The 20,332-nt window shown below is 37.8% G+C and overlaps 1 protein-coding gene across 1 annotated transcript in view; it reads left to right on the top strand.

Annotated features, from left to right (window-relative positions):
- Nucleotides 1-20,332, top strand: part of AGGF1 (angiogenic factor with G-patch and FHA domains 1) — a gene marked incomplete at both ends in the record, with an annotated part of 52,679 nt that overhangs the window by 19,630 nt on the left and 12,717 nt on the right. Inside the window, 3 exons of the mRNA XM_079702705.1 lie at nt 9,060-9,390; nt 10,367-10,478; nt 11,306-11,357. Coding sequence (XP_079558831.1) covers nt 9,060-9,390; nt 10,367-10,478; nt 11,306-11,357 — 495 coding nt within the window. The remainder of the gene's footprint in view (nt 1-9,059; nt 9,391-10,366; nt 10,479-11,305; nt 11,358-20,332) is intronic.

Raw genomic sequence — 20,332 nt, 5'->3', positions numbered from 1 at the left:
AGAATCTTGGATCATCTTTACCATCATTATTCTGAATTCTTTTTCAGGTAGACTGCCTATTACCTCTTCATTCGTTAGGTCTGGTGGGTTTTTATCTTGCTCCTTCTCCTGCTGTGTGTTTTTCTGTCTTCTCATTTTGCTTATGTTACTGTGTTTGGGGTCTCCTTTTTGCAGGCTGCAGGTTCGTAGTTCCCGTTGTTTTTGGTGTCTGTCCCCAGTGGCTAAGGTTGGTTTAGTGGGTTGTGTAGGCTTCCTGGTGATGGGGACTAGTGCCTGTGTTCTGGTGGATGAGGCTGGATCTTGTCTTTCTGGTGGGCAGGTCCACGTCTGGTGGTGTGTTTTGGGGTGTCTGCGGACTTTTTATGATTTTAGGCCACCTCTCTGCTAATGGGTGGTGTTGTGTTCCTGTCTTGCTAGTTGTTTGGCATAGGGTGTCCAGCACTGTAGCTTGCTGGTCGTTGAGTGAAGCTGGGTGCTGGTGTTGAGATGGAGATCTCTGGAAGATTTTCGCCGTTCGATATTATGTGGAGCTGGGAGGTGTCTTGTGGACCAGTGTCCTGAAGTTGGCTCTCTCACCTCAGAGGCACAGCACTGACTCCTGGCTCCTCAATTTGGGATGATTTGTTGTTTATTCATGTATTCCACAGATGCAGAGTACATCAAGTTGATTGTGGAGCTTTAATCCGCTGCTTCTGAGGCTGCTGGGAGAGGTTTCCCTTTCTCTTCTTTGTTCTCACAGCTCCTGGGTCTCAGCTTTGGATTTGGCCCCACCTCTGCGTGTAGGTCGCCGGAGGGCGTCTGTTCTTCGCTCAGACAGGACAGGGTTAAAGGAGCAGCCTCTTCGGGGACTCTGGCTCACTCAGGCCGGGCGGGAGGGAGGGGCACGGAGTGCGGGGCGAGCCTGCAGTGGCAGAGGTTGGTGTGACGTTGCACTAGCCCGAGGCGCGCCGTGCGTTCCCCCAGGGAAGCCGCCCCTGGATCCCGGGACCCCGGCAGTGGCGGGCTAAACAGGCTCCCGGAAGGGCGGTGTGGACAGTGACTTGCGCTCGCACACAGGCTTCTTGGTGGCAGTGGCAGCAGCAGCCCCAGCGTCCCACGCCCGCCTCTGGGCTCCGCGCTTTCAGCCGCGACTCGCGCCCGTCTGTGGAGCCCCTTTAAGCAGCGCTCTCAATCCCCTCTCCTCGCGCACCAGGAAACCAAGAGGGAAGAAAAAGTCTCTTGCCTCTTCGGCAGCTCCAGAGTTTTCCCGGACTCCCTCCCGGCTAGCCGTGGCGCACTAGCCCCCTTCAGGCTGAGTTCTCGCCGCCAGCCCCAGTCCTCTCCCTGCGCTCTGACCAAAGCCCGAGCCTCAGCTTCCAGCGCCGCCCGCCCCGGCGGGCGAGCAGACAAGCCTCTCGGGCTGGTGAGTGCCGCTCGGCACCGATCCTCTGTGCGGGAATCTCTCCGCTTTGCCCTACCCAGGTATGTGGGGAGTTTCTTGCCTTTTGGGAGGTCTGGGGTCTTCTCGATTTTTACTCTTGAGTTTGTTAGTGTGGTGTATTGTTTTGATTGATTTGTGGGTATTGAACCATCCTTGCACTCCTGGAATAAATTCCACTTGATCATGGTATATGGTCCTTTTAACGTATTATTGAATTTGGTTTGCTAATATTTTCTTGAGGATTTTTGCATCTGTGTTCATCAGTAATATTGGCCTGAAATTTTCTTTTTTGTCGTGTCTTTGTCTGGTTTTGGTATCAGGTTGATGCTGGCCTTGTAGAGAGTTTGGAAGTGTTCCTTCCTCTCCAACTTTTTGGAATAGTTTGAGAAAGATAGATTTGTTAACTTTTCTCTAAATGTTTGGTGGAAATCACCTGTGAGGCCATCTGATCCTGGACTTTTATTTCTTGTGAGTTTTTTTGATTACTGAATCAATTTCATTTGCAGTAAATGGTTCATATTTTCTATTTTTTCCTGATTCAGTCTTGGGAGGCTGTGTTTCTCAGGGTTTATCCATTTTTTTCTAGGTTGTCTGTTTTATTGGTATATAATTGTTCATAGTAATCTCTTATTTTTTGTATTTCTGCAATATCAATTGTAACTTTTCTTTCTGATTTTATTTATTTGGTCCCTCTCTTTTGGTGATAAGTCTTGCTAAAGGTTTAGCAATTTTGTTTATTTTTTCAAAGAACCAGCTCTTAGTTTTACTGATCTTTTTTCTTTCTTTAGTCTCTACCATTTCTTTCTTCCTTTCTTTTTTTTTTTTTTTTTTGCCACGCTGTGCAGCTTGCAGAATCTTAGTTTCCCGACCAGCGATCGAACCCATGCCCTCTGCAGTGGAAGTGCAGAGTCCTAACCACTGGACCACCAGGGAATTCCCTGTATCATTTATTTCTGTTCTGACCTTTATTTTTTCTTCTCTTAACTTTGGTTTTTTTTCTTCTTTTTCTAGTTCCTTCAGCTGTAAGGTTAGATTGTTTATTTAAGATTTTTCTTGTTTCCTGAGGTAAGCTTGTATTTCTATAAACTTCCTCTTAGAACTGCTTTTGCTGCATCCTATGGATTTGGGATCATTGTTTTTCCATTTTCATTTGTCTCCAGGTATTCAGATTTCTTTTTTGAGTTCATTAGTGACCCATTGCTTCTGTAGTAGCGTATTGTTTAGACTCCATGTGTCTGTGGCTTTTGCAGTTTTTTTCTTGTAGTGGATTTCTAGTTTCATACCGTTGTGGTTGAAAACGCTGCTTAATATTTCAGTCTTAAATTTTTTAAAATTTTAATTGAAGTATAGTTGATTTACAGTGTTGTACTAATTTCTGCTGAGTTATACGCATCTATATATTCTTTTTCTTTTTAATTCTTTTCCATTATGGTTTATCCCAGGAGACTGGATATAGTTCCCTCTGCTATACAGTAGGACCTTGTTGTTTATCCATTCTAATTGTAATAGGTTGCATCTACTAACCCCAAACTCCCAGTCCATCCCTCTCCCTCCCTTCCTCCCCCTTGGCAACCACAGGTTTTTCTCTATGTCTGTGAGTCTGTTTCTGTTTTGTAGATAAGTTCATTTGTGTCATTATTTAGATTCCACATATAAGTGATATTATATGGTGTTTGTCTTTGTCTTTCTGACTTACTTCACGTTGTATGATAATCTCTAGTTGCATCTCAGTCTTAAATTTCTTGAAACTTGTTTTGTGGCCTAGCATGTCATCATCATACAGAATGTTCCATGTTCACTTGAAACAAATGTGTATCCTGCTGCTTTTGGATGAAATGTTCTCTATGTATCTGTTAGGTTCATTTAGTCACGTGTCATTTAAGACCAGTGTTTCCTTACTGTTTTTCTGTCTAGATGATGTCCATTGATGTAAGTGGAGTGTTAAAGTCACCTACTATTATTGTGTTACTGTCAGTTTCTCCCTTTATGTTTGTTAGTATTTTCTTTATGTATTTAGGTGCTCCTGTGTTGGGTACATAGATATTTACAGTTGTTATATCTTCTTGTTGGCTTGATCCCTTTAGCATATAACGTTCTTGTTTGTCTCTTTCGACAGTCTTTGTTTTACAGTCTGTTTTGTCTGATATAAGTATTGCTACCCCAGTTTTCTTTTTATTTCATTTGCATGGACTACCTTTTTCTATCCCTCACTTTCAGTCTGTGTGTGTCTTTAGATCTGAAGTGAGTCTCTTGTAGGCGGCATATATGTTGTTTTTTTTTCAATCCATTCAGCCACTTTGTGTCTTTTAATTGGAGCTTTTAATCCATTTACATTTGAAGTAATTACTGATAGGTATGTACTTACTGCCATTTTGTTCATTGTTTTTTGGGGGGGTTCTGTAGTACTTTTTTGTTCCTTTTTTCTTTTGCTCTCTCCCCTTGTGATTTGACGACTACCTTTAAGTGTTATGTTTGGATTCCTTTCTCTTTTCTGTGTATGTGTTGTTGGTTTTTGGTAACCATGAGGTTCATATTTGACAACCTATATATATGTGATTATTTTAAGACATTTTCTTAAGTTTGAATGCATTCTAACTACTTTACATTTTTACTTTTGTTTCCCCCCACATCTGCTGTTTTTGAGGTCATATTTTACATTTTTGTTTTGTTTATCCCTTAACTGCTTATGTAGATATACATGATTTTACTACTTTCATCTTTTAGCCTTTCTACTAGCTTTATCAGTGGTTGATTTGCTACCTTTACTGTATGTTTACCTTTACCAATGAGATTTTTCCTTTCATAAGTTCCATATTTCTAGTTGTGATCCTTTCTTTTCTAGTTAGAGAAGTCCCTTTAACATTTCTTGTAAAGCTGTTTTAATGGTGCTGAACTCTTAGTTTTTGCTTGTCTATAAATTTCTTTATCTCTCCTTCCAATCTGAAGGATAGCCTTTCTGGGTAGAGTGTTCTTGGTTGTAGGTTTTTTCCTTTCATCACCTTGAATATATGGTGCCACTCCCTTCTGGCCTGCAAAGTTCTGCTGAAAAGTCAGTGATAGCCTTACGGTAGCTCCCTTGTGGATAACTAGTTGCCTGTCCCTTGTTGCTTTTCAAATTCTCTGTTTTTCTTTAATTTTTGCCATTTTAATTGTAATTAACCTCTTTAGATTCATCTTGTTTGGGACTCTGTGCTTCCTGGACCTGGATATCTGTTTCCTTCCCCAGGTTAGGGAAGTTTTCAGCTATGATTTCTTCAGATAAGCCTTCTGCCCCTTTCTCTTCTCCTCCTGGGACTCCTGTATTGTGACTGTTAATATGCTTGATATTGTCCCAGAGGTCTGTTAAATTATACTCATTTTTAAAAATTCTATTTTGTCTTCAGCTTGAGTGATTTCTGCTATTGTTTTCCAGATTGCTGATCTGTTCCTCTGTATCATCTAATTTGTTGTCCCTTCTAGTTATATTTTTAATTTCAGTTATTGTATTCTTTAGCTCTGTTTGGTTCTTCTTCATATTTTCTAACTATTGAAATTTCATGTTTATTGATTCTTCTCCTGATTTTGGTGAGCATCTTTATGATCATTACCTTGAACTCTTTATCCGGTAGATTGCTTATCTCCACTTTGTTTGTTCTTTTTCTGAGGTTATATCTTGTATCTTCATTTGGAACATATTCCTCTGTCTCCTCACTTTACCCAGTTCTCTGTGTTTATTTCTATGTGTTAGATAGGTTGTTTATGTTTCCCGTCTTGGAGAAGTGGCCTTATTTAGGAGACCTCCTCTGGGACCCCAGCAGCACACTCCTTTTTGGTCTCCAGAACCAGATGCTTTAGGGGTGTCCCCTATGTGGGCTGCATATACATCCTTCTGTTGTGGTGGGGCTGATTACTATGGGAGCACTGGTAGGCAGGGCTGGCCCCTGGCCTGGTTGGCTGTGAGGCCCTGCCTTGTATGGTGGCTGTAGGCTTACTAGAGGGTAGGGTAGTCTTCCTGTGAAGTTGGCTGCATGGTCTGGGGGGCTCAAGGCTGTTCCTGGTTCACTGGAGGGTGAAGCTGGGTTCCCACATGGCTGTCTTTCTGGCAGGCCAGGGGTGGGGTTTGGGGCTTGTGCCAGCCTGATGGTGGGCAGGGCTGGGGCGCCAGCACTAACAGACTAGAGGAAAATTCCAAAGTGGTGTCTTCCAGTACCAGTGTTATTGGGGTAGAAGAGACTCCCCAAAATAGCTGACCCAGACTCCTTTCAAACTATTGCCTCAGTGTTGGGACATGTGACATTTTGCATGTGCCCTTGAGAGCAGAATCTTATTCCTGTATCCCTCTAGTTCTCCTGAACATAAACTCTGCTGGTTTTTCAAAGCCAGACGTTCTGGGGGCTCATCTTTCCAGTGCAGGACCCCTGGGCTGGGGACCCCATTTGGGGCTCAGACTCCTCGCTCCTTGTAGAGGACTTCTGTGCTTGTGATATTCCTTCCATTTGTGGGTTGCCAGCATGGGGGTGTGGGTTCCGCCTGTCCTACCCACCTCGTGTGGTTCCTTTTGTTTGTTTCTTTTAATTTAAAAAAAATTTTTTTATTGGTGTATAGTTCCTTTACAATGTTGTGTTAGTTTCCACTGTACAGCGAAGTGAATCAGCAGTACGTATACATATATCCCCTCTTTTTTGGATTTTCTTCCCATTTAGGTCACCACAGAGCATTGAGTAGAGTTCCCCGTGCTATACAATAGGTTCTCATTAGTTATCTATTTTATACATAGTTTTAGTAGTGTATGTATGTCAATCCCAATCTCCCAATTCATCCCACGCCCCCCCGCTTTCTGCCTTGGTATCCATACGTTTGTTTTCTCCTTCTGTGTCTCTATTTCTGCTTGTAAATAAAGATCGCCTATACCAGTTTTTTCAGATTCCACATATATGCGATAATAAACGATACTTGTTTTTCTCTTTCAGACTTACTTCACTCTGTATGACAGTCTCTAGGGCCATCCACGTCTCTACAAATGACCCAATTTTCTCCCTTTTTATGGCTGAGTAATATTCCATTGTATATATGTATCGTGTGCTTACTTCTTTATGTCTTTAGTTGTGGAAAATCTTTTCTGCTAGTGGTCAGGTTATTCTCATAGATAGTTGCTCTGTAACTAGTTGTAATTTTGGTGTGTCTATGGGAGGAGGTGAGTTCAGTGTCTTCCTACTTCACCACCTTGGCCACCTCCCCTACTCTTGAAATTTTATCTCAATTCTCTATTTGATTTGTCTTTATTTCTCTTTTATTTTCACTGGCAATACCTAGGAATTGAAGATTATGTAACTAAAATACCAAAAATGATTTTTCTTTTTTTTTTAAGATCTCTTTTTTAATGATGTCTACCTATTACCAGTGGTTGAACTGTTTGAAAGGATGCATTATGAAACTACTTCTCCCTAGCAAAGCAAAGAACATGTAGGGGTTCTCAAATGACCTTTCCTGACAAACTAGAGAATGAAATTTGAGAGCATTCTGTGAGATTTTGGTCCAGCTTAGCTCCCATAACTGTTCATCTTTACCAGCCTTCAAAAATATGTTAACTTCAGGACAGTGACTTAAGAAAAATCCTGATGAAATTCTGAGAATTCCCCAAGGATTCTAAAAGGTAATTGTGAAGCATGGGAGGAAAGCAGTTAAGACATTCTCATCTTTTTCTTGAGTTTTAAGATGTTCTTGAGCCTCACTTTTTGGAAGTGTAGAGTATACAGAAGGAAGGAAGTAGGGTTAAGAGATTGGAGTAATAACTTGAAATATGCATATATGCTTAATGCCCACATGTAGGCCCCGGGCCTTTCTTATATCTTAATGAATATTTATCTAACATTCTAGACTGACAAATAGTTTTTAAAAAGCAGTACCTCTTGCAATTTCACTCATTTTCCCTCTGCATGTATTGTCCTATAAGCAGTAGTAATAATAAAATATGTAAGATTGGAAACTTTTTTTTTTTTTTTAAAGCATATATAGATAGGGAAATTTTTTGGCCATAATTCACAGTGGCCTTTAAAGTTCCTCATAGTTTTTCAGCTCTTTGCCCTTGTTCTTGTTCTTGGTGAGTTTATGTTGCTGGAAATATGTATAGTTTATCTATCACACTGTGAGTGTTTAGCCAGTCTTCAAACTGAATTTATGCTGCTATTAAAAATGAGTGTTTAGGGACTTCCCTGGTGGCGCAGTGGTTAAGAATCTGCCTGCCAATGCAGGGGACACAGATTCGATCCCTGGTCCGGGAAGATCCCAAATGCGACGCAGCAACTAAGCCTGTGCATGACAACTACTGAGCCTGGGATCTAGAGCCCGTGAGCCACAAATACTGAGCCCACGTGCCACAGCTACTGAAGCCCGTGCGCCTAGAGCCCATGCTCCACAACAAGAGAAGCCACTGCAATGAGAAGCCCACGCACCACAACGAAGCGTAGCCCCCACCCACTGCAACTAGAGAAAGCCTGCGTGCAGCAGCAAAGACCAACGCAGCCAAAAATGAATAAATCAATTAATTTAAAAAACAAACAAACAAAAGTGTGTTTAAGACGCTCTCATATTTTATAAAGTAACAGCGGAACATATGAATTCACTTCATCATGTTGCTCTAAGATAGAAAGAAAATTCAGACTGTGTTACAAACCAAAGGAAAATAACTCTCTGTTTCTTCTAAAGTTAAAATAATAGATTTGTTCATTTGTCCTAGGGTATGCCCAGTATGCATGTATAATAAATAATAAAAAGCTTATGCCAGGTAAGTTGGAATTTTGGAACAAAAGAGACGTAACTGATTCATCTGTACTTTTTTTGTATTATCAAACCAACTCTCTAATATATTAAATTTTAGCAAAACTTCGGTTCTGCTACATTAGGTACATTTGGACCTTTAAATCCCTGCTGTAATTAAAGCTAATTCTTTATGTATGTTGACTTGATAATTGGCTCAACGTTCAGAAAGAAAATTCAGGTTTAGTTGTATTCTCTAGGCCTGCACTGTTCAGCCAGCTCCGTCTGGCTATTGAATACTTGAAATGTAGCTAATCCTAATTAAGATGCTTTCTAAGTGTAAACTACACTCAATTTTGAAGATTTAGTACAGAAAATCCATGTAAAATATTTTGGTAATTTTTATATTGATTAAGTGTTAATTTTATATATAATTAATAATATTTTGAAAGTACTGGGTTAGATAAAATGAATTTCACTGGTTTCTTTTTACATTTTTAATGGCCCTATTAGATAATTTTAAAGTATAAATATAACTTGCATTTTATTTTTGACAGCATTGTTCTAGGCTGTCACATGTCCAAGCAACATGTGATGAGGGCCTGGACTGGGACAGTTAAGACACTGAAAATAGATAAGGAGAGAAAATTGGGATAAATTTCAAACAGTCTATAGCACTTGGTAATTGATTTCAAGTGGTGGTTAAGGAGATGTCAAAGACTTATGATTTGGATAAGTGGATGGTAATATCATTAACCAAGAAAGGGAACATGAGAGGAAGAGGCAGTAGAGATAATAGCTATTTCGCTGTACATATATCTTCACTAATTCATTGAAACATTTAGCATTAAATATAAGATGGTCATGTTTAAGAGTCTTCTCTCCTGTACCCACCTCTTTCCAGAATTTGAATTCAGAAGATCAAAAAACATCAAGTATTGAACATATAAGCTGCAGTGAGGGAGAAGATTTTGCAAGTGTGAAAAAGAAGGCCAAAGTAGACGTTCATTACAAAAAGAGTCCCCCCAAATATACTGTTCCAGTTAGCGCAAAGACTGTAGAATCTCCTCTTAATGAAAACATTTATAATTCGGCTTCATTTAAAGATGAGAAAATCATAGAGACTGATAGTGAGCCTGAAGAAGGTGAAATTACAGACTCTCAGACTGAGGACAGTTATGATGAAGACATTACCAGTGAAGACAATGTAACTGCAGAAGATTCTGAAGATGAAGGTGAGTAAATGGCCATTATTTAATTTTACATAAATAACCAAATATGGTCATTGTAAAAGTGCAAAACAGTTAAAAGTGTTATTAACCCATATAATATATCTGCCAAAAAGTGAGCTGATTGTTTTAAAGAGATTAATGACATTATTAAAAATTATAACTGCTTGGTTATTTTTCAACAGTAGTATGTGAATAAATGACTACTAGTACTTGGATCCTGAAGTTTCATTGCATTGAATGGCTTAGTAGAACACAAAACCAAGTTACCTACTTTCTAATCCTAAAGTAGGTACAAAGTCTATTTTAGTGGATTAGATAGTTGTCCACTTTTGTAATTGAGGGAGGGAAAGCAGTTCCCTTTAAAAAGAGTAGTCCATGAATTCAGCTTACATAGGTATTATGGTAAATCTAATATTTATTTTACTTGAGGATATAAAGATATACTTTTAAAGCTCAGGATTTCATATTGGTGTATGTGAGCTTATTTTGTTCTTAATGGAATTTCCTCTCATTTTTTCTTAAAAAGGGCAGACTCAGTTTTTCTAACTTAATGTAAAAATGCTTTTTTGGGATACTTTCAAATTCCAAGACCTTAAAAAAGAGAGAGTTGATTATTTTATAATTGTGGTAGGTGCTGAATATCTTTAGGTTGATCTTTTTATAAATTTATTTATTTTTGGCTGCATTGCACGGCATGTGGGATCTTAGTTCCCTGACTGAGGATCAAGCCTGTGCCCCCTGCAGTGGAAGTGTGGAGTCTTAACCACTGGACCGCCAGGGAAGTCCCATAGGTTGATCATTTTAAATTAGTAACATTGTTAAACCTTACTTACTGTGTATGTGATACAGCAGAATTTAAGAATGTTGTATTTTTATCAATATATTTTTACTTTATGTATGCCTCCTACTCATGCCTATACATTTCTAATTTTTTCCCATAGCATTTGAATTAATATTTACACATTTCTTTCTTTGGCAGATGAAGAAAAAATTTGGCCCCCATGTATTAGAGTAATTGTAATTAGATCACCTGTGTTGCAGACAGGATCACTTTTTATCATTACAGCTGTAAATCCTGCTACAATTGGAAGGTAAACATGTTTAATGTTATTATATTTGTGTATTTGTCTTATTCCAGTGGACTGTACTTTTCCTGAGCAGTTAATCATTAAATATGCATGGTACTTGTTGAATAGGCAAAAAGTGACATCCATGTCCCTCCCTTTTCCACTCAAAAAATATTCTGACACCTACCTTTTGTCACCTGCTTTTGGAAGACAATTGGAGATATAACCTCATTATCCCTAAAGGGGACTGCCTATGTAAAGAGATAAAATCTTGGTGATATGATACCTTCCACAGAGGTTTTGTCATTTTCTTACCTTTTGTATTGGTTTTTTTAGGTTTAAATTAGTTAAACCCACTATTGACCTCCTCTGATTCTTTTCCTTTACCCCTTTGTAATTCAGCCAGCTTGGTAGAGAGGTAGGTTTTAATCATGAGTAGGATAATTTCCTTTCTTCCCAACTGGAAAGGTAATGTATCTTTAATTCAGGTTCCATACGATATCTTAATTTTAAATTCTTAGAAATTGTATACTTTTTTTACATGTAGTAATAGAAGTAGAAACAGTCAACAGGTCTGGAAAAAGTGATTGACATTAGTACAAAGGATATTTTGTCTCACTGGATGTTTACTAGCCTGTGACAGATGTACCAAAGAGTAAAAGTAATTCTGGAACCTTCTTTCAAAAAGGAAATTAGAGTAGCATTGTGGAAACCAGATTTAGTGTGATAGAGAGACTTGCATTTTAACATTATCTTTTAAAACAAAAAAACTTATCTTTAAAAAAATTCTTTAAGTGCTACATTTATGTATGCTTGAAAAATAATTAAAGGCATTTTACTTAACTCTGCAGAGAAAAAGATATGGAGCATACTCTTCGAATCCCTGAAGTTGGTGTCAGTAAGGTAAGCTCTTTGATTTTTCAGTTACAGCCCCCTAGATGTGATTTTGTAAATCATCATTATGGCAGAAAGCTTAGGATTTTTCCCATTAAAAAGAAAGGTTAATAGTCAATATAGTAATGGTAATGAAAGCAGTGTAGATTTGTTTATTCCACTGCTTGAGAAAATAAAAATTCTCTTTCACAATTTGGATGAGCTAAAATTATGTTTAATTTTTAACAGTCTGGTGCAGTAGAAAATGTGGATTAATTTAAGTATTAAAGTAATACCCATTTAACAAATATTTATTGAGTGAAATAAATATGCTAGATATTATAGCAGTTCAAAAATAAACCAGGGGCTTCCCTGGTGGCGCAGTAGTTGAGAGTCCGCCTGCCGATGCAGGGGATGCGGGTTTGTGCCCTGGACCGGGAAGATCCCACGTGCCGCGGAGCGGCTGGGCCTGTGAGCCATGGCCGCTGAGCCTGTGCGTCTGGAGCTTGTGCTCCGCAACGGGAGAGGCCACAACAGTGAGAGGCCCGCGTACTGGAAAAAAACAAAAAAAAAATCAGACCTGGATTCAGGCTACTTTAGTGCATGGTTACTTTGAGTCCAGGGTATTTTCCAACTCAAGAACAATCTATCCTCTACCATCCAAGGCTTTCCATTTATATCTTTTCCTAGTTGAGTCTCTAATGGTTTCAGGAAAAAGAGCAGTTGGGTTTTTCAAAACAAACAATAAGAACAGTTGCAGCTTAAGTTAAAAGGTTTAGCTACCAAAACTCTCATTTATCTTTTTTCTTTACTATATTTTCTGTACTTTTCCCCCTCTCTTTTCTGACTGTTACCTTTTTTCTTCTTTTTTTTGGCCTTTCATCATCCCCATTTTGTTTCTATTTAATGGACTATAATATAACTCTAAAATGTATTTTTTGTGATTTTTGTCTTTTTGGAATGAAATTTGTTTTCCCATTATTAGTTTGAAAGTCTAGTTATTTTTACTTTGTACTCATTCAGAGGGAAGGAAATCTTGTAATCCTAACTCTGACCAAGTTATCTTTCTTTTTCACCTTCTTATGACCTTTGATTCTTCTGCCTTCAAAGAAAACCCAATCTGTAACTTAAATAGCAAAGACGTCCTTCTCCCACTTCAGTCTAAAATGTAGGTAGTTCTCTGGTGGCATTTCTGCTTTTTTTTTCTTTTAAACATGTCCACTGGTGGGATAGATAATTTGTTAGCTGTGTGAAATCAGTTTGACAATATATATCACACATATCCAGGTATATGAAAAAATTAAATTAAAAATACCCCACATACTTCATATTAATATTAGGGGGAAAACAGAAATGAATATTTAACGAATGGATAGGAAAGGACCTTCTAAGTTTAAAAAAAAAAAAAAAAAAGGAAAATGGCTTCCCTGGTGGCACAGTGGTTGAGTCTGCCTGCCGATGCAGGGGACACGGGTTCGTGCCCCTGTCTGGGAAGATCCCACATGCCGTGGAGCGGCTGGGCCCGTGAGCCATGGCCGCTGAGCCTGTGCGTCCGGAGCCTGTGTTCTGCAACGGGAGAGGCCACAACAGTGAGAGGCCTGCGTACCGCAAAAAATAAAAAAATAAAAAATAAATAAATAAAAAATTTAAAAAAGGAAAAAAATCACAGAGGACAAGGTAATACTGAATAATTTAAGTTTGAAGTTCTTTATTTGTTAAATAAATTTAAAAGGCAGACTAGGACAATCAGATCTGATAAAATATATATCCTTTATATTTTAAAAGCTCATACAAATTCATTTTTTCAAACCCCGCTGTGGGTAAATGAGAGAAGGACATAAATAAGTAATTCACAGTAGAGGAAATATGGTTAATATATGAAAACCATTCAATATTTGTAGTAATTTAAGAAATACAAATGAGACCAAGATGTCAGTTTTCATTCATCCTATTTATTAAATATCATTCCTGTTGAGAGCATAATTTAGAAAGCTCTTTGGAATAAGGTTTCAGGTCAAAAGACTTGAAACTATTTAAACTCTTCGATATAGTTATTATGATTCTAAACAACCCAATTGAAAGAAATTTACGAAGGACATGAAGAGAAAATTTACAGAAGAGGAAACCCAAATGGCTAATAAATATAAGAAAAGGTTTCAGTCTCAGCAGTAATAAGGAAAGTGCAAATTAAAATCACAGTGATGAGATTAATTTTATACCTGTTATGCTTGCAAAAGCTAAAAATTCTGGCAATACAAAGTGTTGTTTAAGAGTACATGGAGCAACAAGAATTCTTATAGATTGGTGTGGAATATAAATTGGTCCAACCACTTTGGAAAGTGATAATGGCAGTATCAAAGTTTAAGGTTTGCATATACTGTGGCTTAGCAGTTTCATTCCTAAGTGTATACCCCAGAGAAACCCTTGTATTGTCCACAAGAAGGGTGCATGTACAAGAATGTTCATAGAAGCATTTTGAAAAACAGTAAAACCTTGGAAAAAACCTGGATGTCGGCATCAGAAGAATGTGTAGAAATATGTAGAACACGTAGTGGTACAGCCATACAGTGGATTACCATTCAGCAAAGTAGCACAACTATGCACAACAGCTAGATATACTTCACAACATAATATTAAGCCAAAGAAGCAAGATAAAAGAAATATATACTCTTAGCATAAATTTGTCAGAACTCATCAAACTGTACATTTAAGAACTATGAATTTCCGGTCTGTAAACTGTCTCAATAAAAAATTCATAGTGTGATTCCTTTTTATATCAAGTTCCAAACAAGACAAAATAAACATAATTTTTATGGATATATACATATATGGTAAAAGTATAAAGAGATACATCATGATTAAATAAACATCAAACCTCTGAAAGAAGGGTGGCGGATAGAGTGAAGTACACATTGATGGATAATAATTTATTTTCTTTTAAGTATCTGAGGCAAATATAGCAAAATTTATTAAAGCTGGATTATGGGTAGACATTTTTCAATATATTCTTTTGTATGTTTGAACCATTTTATAATGTTTATACTTATGAAAATTTTTAAGAACTTTATTGAGATATAGTCTACATACTGTATACTATTTACCCATTGAAAGTGTGTAATTCAGAGGATTTTAGTGTATTCACAGTTGTGTAACCATCACCACAGTCAATTTTAGAACATTTTTATCACCATGAACAGAAACATCATACTCAATAGTGATCACTCCCCATTTCCACCTGACCTCCACACCCCTAGGCAACCACCAGTCTACTTTCTGTCTCTGTGGATTTGCCTGTTCTGCACATTTCATATAAATGGAATCATATAATATGTAGTCTTTTGTAACTTTTTTTTTAACATCTGTATTGGAGTATAGCTGCTTTGCAGTGTTGTGTTAGTTTCTGCTGTATAACAGAGTGAATCAGCTATATGCATACGTATATCCCCATATCCCCTCCCTCTTGCGCCTCTCTCCCATCCTCCCTATCCCACCCCTCTAGGTGGTGACAAAGCACCGAGCTGATCTCCCTGTGCTATGCAGCTGCTTCCCACTAGCTATCAATTTTACATTTGCTAGCGTATATATATCAATGCTACTCTCTCACTTCTTCCCAGCTTACCTTTCCCCGTGTCCTCAACGCCATTCTCTACGTCTGTGTCTTTATTCCTATCCTGACCTTAGGTTCAGGTCTTTCTTTTTTTTTTTTTTTTTAGATTCCATGTATATGTGTTAGCATACGGTATTTGTTTTTCTCTTTCTGACTTACTTCACTCTGTATGACAGACTCTAGGCCCATCCACCTCACTACAGATAACTCAATTTCTTTTCTTTTTATGGCTAATATTCCATTGTATATATATATATATATATATATATGCCACGTCTTCTTTATGCATTCATCTGTTGATGGACACTTAGGTTGCTTGCATTTCCTGGCTATTGTAAATAGTGCTGCAGTGAACATTGTGGTACATGACTCTTTTTGAATTATGGTTTTCTCAGGGTATATGCCCAGTATTGGGATTACTGGGTCATATGATAGTTCTGTTTTTAGTTTTTTAAGGAACCTCCATACTGTTCTCCATAGTGGCTGTATCAGTTTACATTGCCCCCAACAGTGTAAGATGGTTCCCTTTTCTCCACACCCTTTCCAGCATTTAATGTTTGTAGATTTTTTTTTTTTTTTTTTTTTTTTTTTTTTGTGGTACGCGGGCCTCTCACTGTTGTGGCCTCTCCCGTTGCGGAGCACAGGCTCCGGATGCGCAGGCTCAGCAGCCATGGCTCACGGGCCCAGCCGCTCCGCGGCATATGGGATCCTCCCAGACCGGGGCACAAACCCGTATCCCCTGCATCGGCAGGCGGACTCTCAACCACTGCGCCACCAGGGAGGCCCTGTTTGTAGATTTTTGATGATGGCCATTCTGACCGGTGTGAGGTGATACCTCATTGCAGTTTTGATTTGCATTTCTCTAATGATTAGCGATGTTGAGCATCCTTTCATGTGTTTGTTGGCAATCTGTATATCTTCTTTGGAGAAATGTCTATTTAGGTCTTCTGGTCTTTAGGATTGGGTTGTTTGTTTTTTTTTATATTGAGCTGCATGAGCTGCTTGTAAATTTTGGAGATTAATCCTTTGTCAGCTGCTTCATTTGCAAATATTTTCTCCCATTCTGAGGATTGTCTTTTGGTCTTGTTTATGGTTTCCATTGCTGTGCAAAAGCTTTTAAGTTTCTTTAGGTCCCCTTTGTTTATTTTTGTTTTTATTTCCATTTCTCTAGGAGGTGGTTCAAAAAGGATGTTGCTGTGATTTATGTCATAGAGTGTCCTGCTCTTGTTTTCTTCTAAGAGTTTTATAGTGCCTGGCCTTACATTTAGGTCATTAATCCATTTTGAGTTTATTTTTGTGTATGGTGTTAGGAAGTGTTTTAATTTCATACTTTTACATGTAGCTGTCCAGTTTTCCCAGCACCACTTATTAAAGAGGCTGTCTTTTCTCTATTGTATATTCTTGCCTCCTTTATCAAAGATAAGGTGACCATATGTGCATGGGTTTATCTCTGGGCTTTCTATCCTGTTCCATTGATCTATATTTCTGTTTTTGTGCCAGTACCATACTGTCTTGATTACTGTAGCTTTGTGCTATAGTCTGAAGTCAGGGAGCCTGATTCCTCCAGCTCCGTTTTTCTTTCTCACAATTGCTTTGTCTTTTCAGAGTCTTTTGTGTTTCCATACAAATTGTGCAATTTTTTGTTCTAGTTCTGTAAAAAATGCCATTGGTAGTTTGATAGGGATTGCATTGAATCTGTAGATTGCTTTGGGTAGTATAGTGTTGATTCTCCAATCCAAGAACATGGTATATCTCTCCATCTGGTTGTATCTTCTTCAGTTTCTTTCATCAGTGTCTTATAGTTTTTTGCATACAGGTCTTTTGTCTCCTTAGGTAGGTTTATTCCTAGGTATTTTATTCTTTTTGTTGCAGAGGTAAATGGGAGTGTTTCCTTATTTTCTCTTTCAGGTTTTTCATCATTAGTGTATAAGAATGCAAGAGATTCCTGTGCATTAATTTTGTACCCTGCTACTTTACCAAGTTCATTGATTAGCTCTAGTAGTTTTCTGGTTGCATCTTTGGATTCTCTATGTATAGTATCATGTCATCTGCAAACAGTGACAGTTTTATTACTTCTTCTTTGATTTGGATTCCTTTTATTTCTTTGTCATATTCCTGATCTTAGTGGAAATGGTTTCAGTTTTTCACCATTGAGAACGATGTTGGCTGTGGGTTTGTCATATATGGCCTTTATTATGTTGACATAGGTTCCCTCTATGCCTACTTTCTGGCATATCATAAATGGGCGTTGAATTTTGTTGAAAGCTTTTTCTTCATCTGTTGAGATTATCATATGGTTTTTATCATTCCGTTTGTTAATACGGTGTATCACACTGATTGATTTGCGTATACTGAAGAATCCTTGCATTCCTGGAATAAACCCCACTTGATCATGGTGTATGATCCTTTTAATGTGCTGTTGGATTCTGTTTGCTAGTATTTTGTTGAGGAATTTTTGCACCTATGTTCATCAGTGATATTGGCCTGTAGTTTTCTTTTTTTGTGACATCTTTGTTTGGTTTTGGTATCAGGGTGATGGTGGCCTTGTCGAATGAGTTTGGGAGTGTCCCTCCCTCTGCTATATTTTGGAAGAGTTTGAGAAGGATAGGTGTTAGCTCTTCTCTAAATGTTTGATAGAATTCGCCTGAGAAGCCATGTAGTCCTGGACTTTTGTTTGTTAATCACAGTTTCAATATCAGTGCTTGTAATTGGTCTGTTTATATTTTCTATTTCTTCCTGGTTCAGTCTCGGAAGGTTGTGCTTTTCTAAGAATTTGTCCATTTCTTCCAGGTTGTCCATTTTATTGGCATATAGTTGTTTGTAGTAATCTCTCATGATCCTTTGTATTTCTGCAGTGTCAGTTGTTACTTCTCTTTTTCATTTCTAATTCTATTGATTTGAGTCTTCCTTTTTTTCTTGATGAGTGTGGCTAATGGCTTATCAATTTTGCTTATCTTCTCAAAGAACCAACTTTTAGTTTTATTGATCTCCGCTATCATTTCCTTCATTTCTTTTTCATTTATTTCTGATCTGATCTTTATGATTTCTTTCCTTCTGCTAACTTTGGGGTTATTTTGTTCTTCTTTCTCTAATTGCTTTAGGTGTAAGGTTAGGTTGTTTATTTGAGATGTTTCTTGTTTCTTGAGGTAAGATTGTATTGCTATAAACTTCCCTCTTAGAACTGCTTTTGCTGCATCCCATAGGTTTTGGGTTGTCATGTTTTCATTGTCATTTGTTCCTAGGTATTTTCTATTTCCTCTTTGATCTCTTCAGTGATCTCTTGGTTATTTAGTAGCGTATTGTTTAGCCTCCATATATTTGTATTTTTTATAGTATTTTTCCTGTTATTGATATCTAGTCTCATAGTGTTGTGGTCAGAACAGATACTTGATACGATTTCAATTTTCTTAAATTTACCAAGGCTTCATTTGTGACCCAAGATATGGTCTATCCTGGAGACTGTTTCATGAGCCCTTGAGAAGAAAGTGTATTCTGTTGTTTTTGGATGGAATGTCCAATAAATATCAATTAAACCCATCTTGTCTAATGTGTCATTCAAAGCTTGTGTTTCCTTATTTATTTTCATTTTGGATGATCTGTCCATTGGTGAAGGTGGGGTGTTAAAATCCCCTATTTTTGTGTTACTCTCGATTTCCCCTTTTACGGCTGTTAGCATTTGCTTTATGTATTGAGGTGCTCCTGTGTTGGGGCATAAATATTTACAGTTGTTATATCTTCTTCTTGGATTGATATTTTGATCATTATGTAGTGTCCTTCTTTTTCTCTTGTAATAGTCTTTATTTTAGAGTCTGTTTTGTCTGATATGAGAATTGCTGCTCCACCTTTCTTTTGATTTCCATTTGCATGGAATATCTTCTTCCATCCCATCGCTTTCAGTCTGTATGTGTCCCTAGGTCTGAAGTCGGTCTCTTGTAGACTGCATATGTACGGGTCTTGTTTTTGTATCCATTCAGCCAGTCTGTGTCTTTTGGTTGGAGCATTTAATCCATTTACATTTAAGGTAATTATCGATATGTATGTTCCTATTACCATTTTCTTAATTGTTTTGAGTTTGTTTTCATAGGTCTTTTCCTTCTCTTGTGTTTCCTTCCTAGAGAAGTTCCCTTAGCATTTGTTGTAAAGCTGGTTTGGTGGGGCTGAATGCTGTTAACTTTGCTTGTCTGTAAACATTTTAATGTGTCCATCAAATCTGAATGAGGTCCTTGCTGTGTAGAGTAATCTTGTTTGTAGATTTTAACTTTTCAGCACTTTAAATATGTCCTGCCACTCCCTTCTGGCTTGTAGAGTTTCTGCTGAAAGATCACCTGTTAACCTTATGGTGATTCTCTTGTATGTTATTTGTTGCTCTTCCCTTGCTGCTTTTAATATTTTTTCTTTGTATTTATTTTTTGATAGTTTGATTAATATGTGTCTCTATGTGTTTCTCTTTGGGTTTATCCTGTATGGTACTCTCTGTGCTTTCTGGACTTGATTGACTATTTCCTTTCCCATGTTAGGGAAGTTTTTAACTATAATCTCTTCCAGTATTTTCTCAGACCCTTTCTTTTTCTCTTCTTCTTCTGAGACCCCTGTAATTTGGATGTTGGTGCGTTTAATGTTGTCCCAGATGTCTCTGAGACTGTCCTCAATTCTTTTCATTCTTTTTTCTTTTTTCTGCTCCCTGGTAGTTTTTTCCACCATTGTATCTTCCAGCTCACTTATCTGTTATTTTGTTATTGATTCCTTCTAGAGTATTTTTAATTTCAGTAATTGTGTTGTTCATCATTGTTTGTTTGCTCTTTAGTTTTTATAGATCTGTGTTAAATGTTTCTTGTATTTTCTCCATTCTGTTTTCGAGATTTTGGATCATCTTTACTGTCATTACTCTGAATTCTTTTTCAGGTAGGTTGCCTACTTCATCTTCATTTATTTGGTCTTGTAGGTTTTTACCTGCTTCTTCATCTGTAACATATTTTTTTGTCGTTTCTTTCTTTCTTTCTTTTTTTTTTTTTTTTTTGATGGGTGGTGCTGTATTCCTGTCTTACTGGTTGTTTGGCCTGAGATGTCCAACAATGGAGTTTGTAGGCAGTTGGATAAAGCTGGGTCTTGGTGCTGAGATGAGGACCTCTGGGAGGCCTCACTCCGATTGATATTCCCTGGGGTCTGAGGTTCTTTGTTAGTCCAGCGGTTTGGACTCGGAGCTCCCACCACAGGAGCTCGGACCTGATCTCCAGCCTGGGAACCAAGATCCTGCAAGCTTTGTGGCATGTTAAAAAAAAGAAAGAAAGAAGAAAAGGAGCAGTACAGTATCAAAGAATAAAAAACAAAATTGAATTAGAAAGATAAAAATTATATTAGGAAAAATAAAACTATAATTGAAATAACTACAACAAGGTAA

This window comes from Hyperoodon ampullatus (assembly GCF_949752795.1).
Source record: "Hyperoodon ampullatus genome assembly, chromosome: 4".
Classification (NCBI taxonomy): domain Eukaryota; kingdom Metazoa; phylum Chordata; class Mammalia; order Artiodactyla; family Ziphiidae; genus Hyperoodon; species Hyperoodon ampullatus.
The sequence above is the reverse complement of the archived record's forward strand: the minus strand, read 5'-3'. Positions and strand labels throughout refer to the sequence as shown.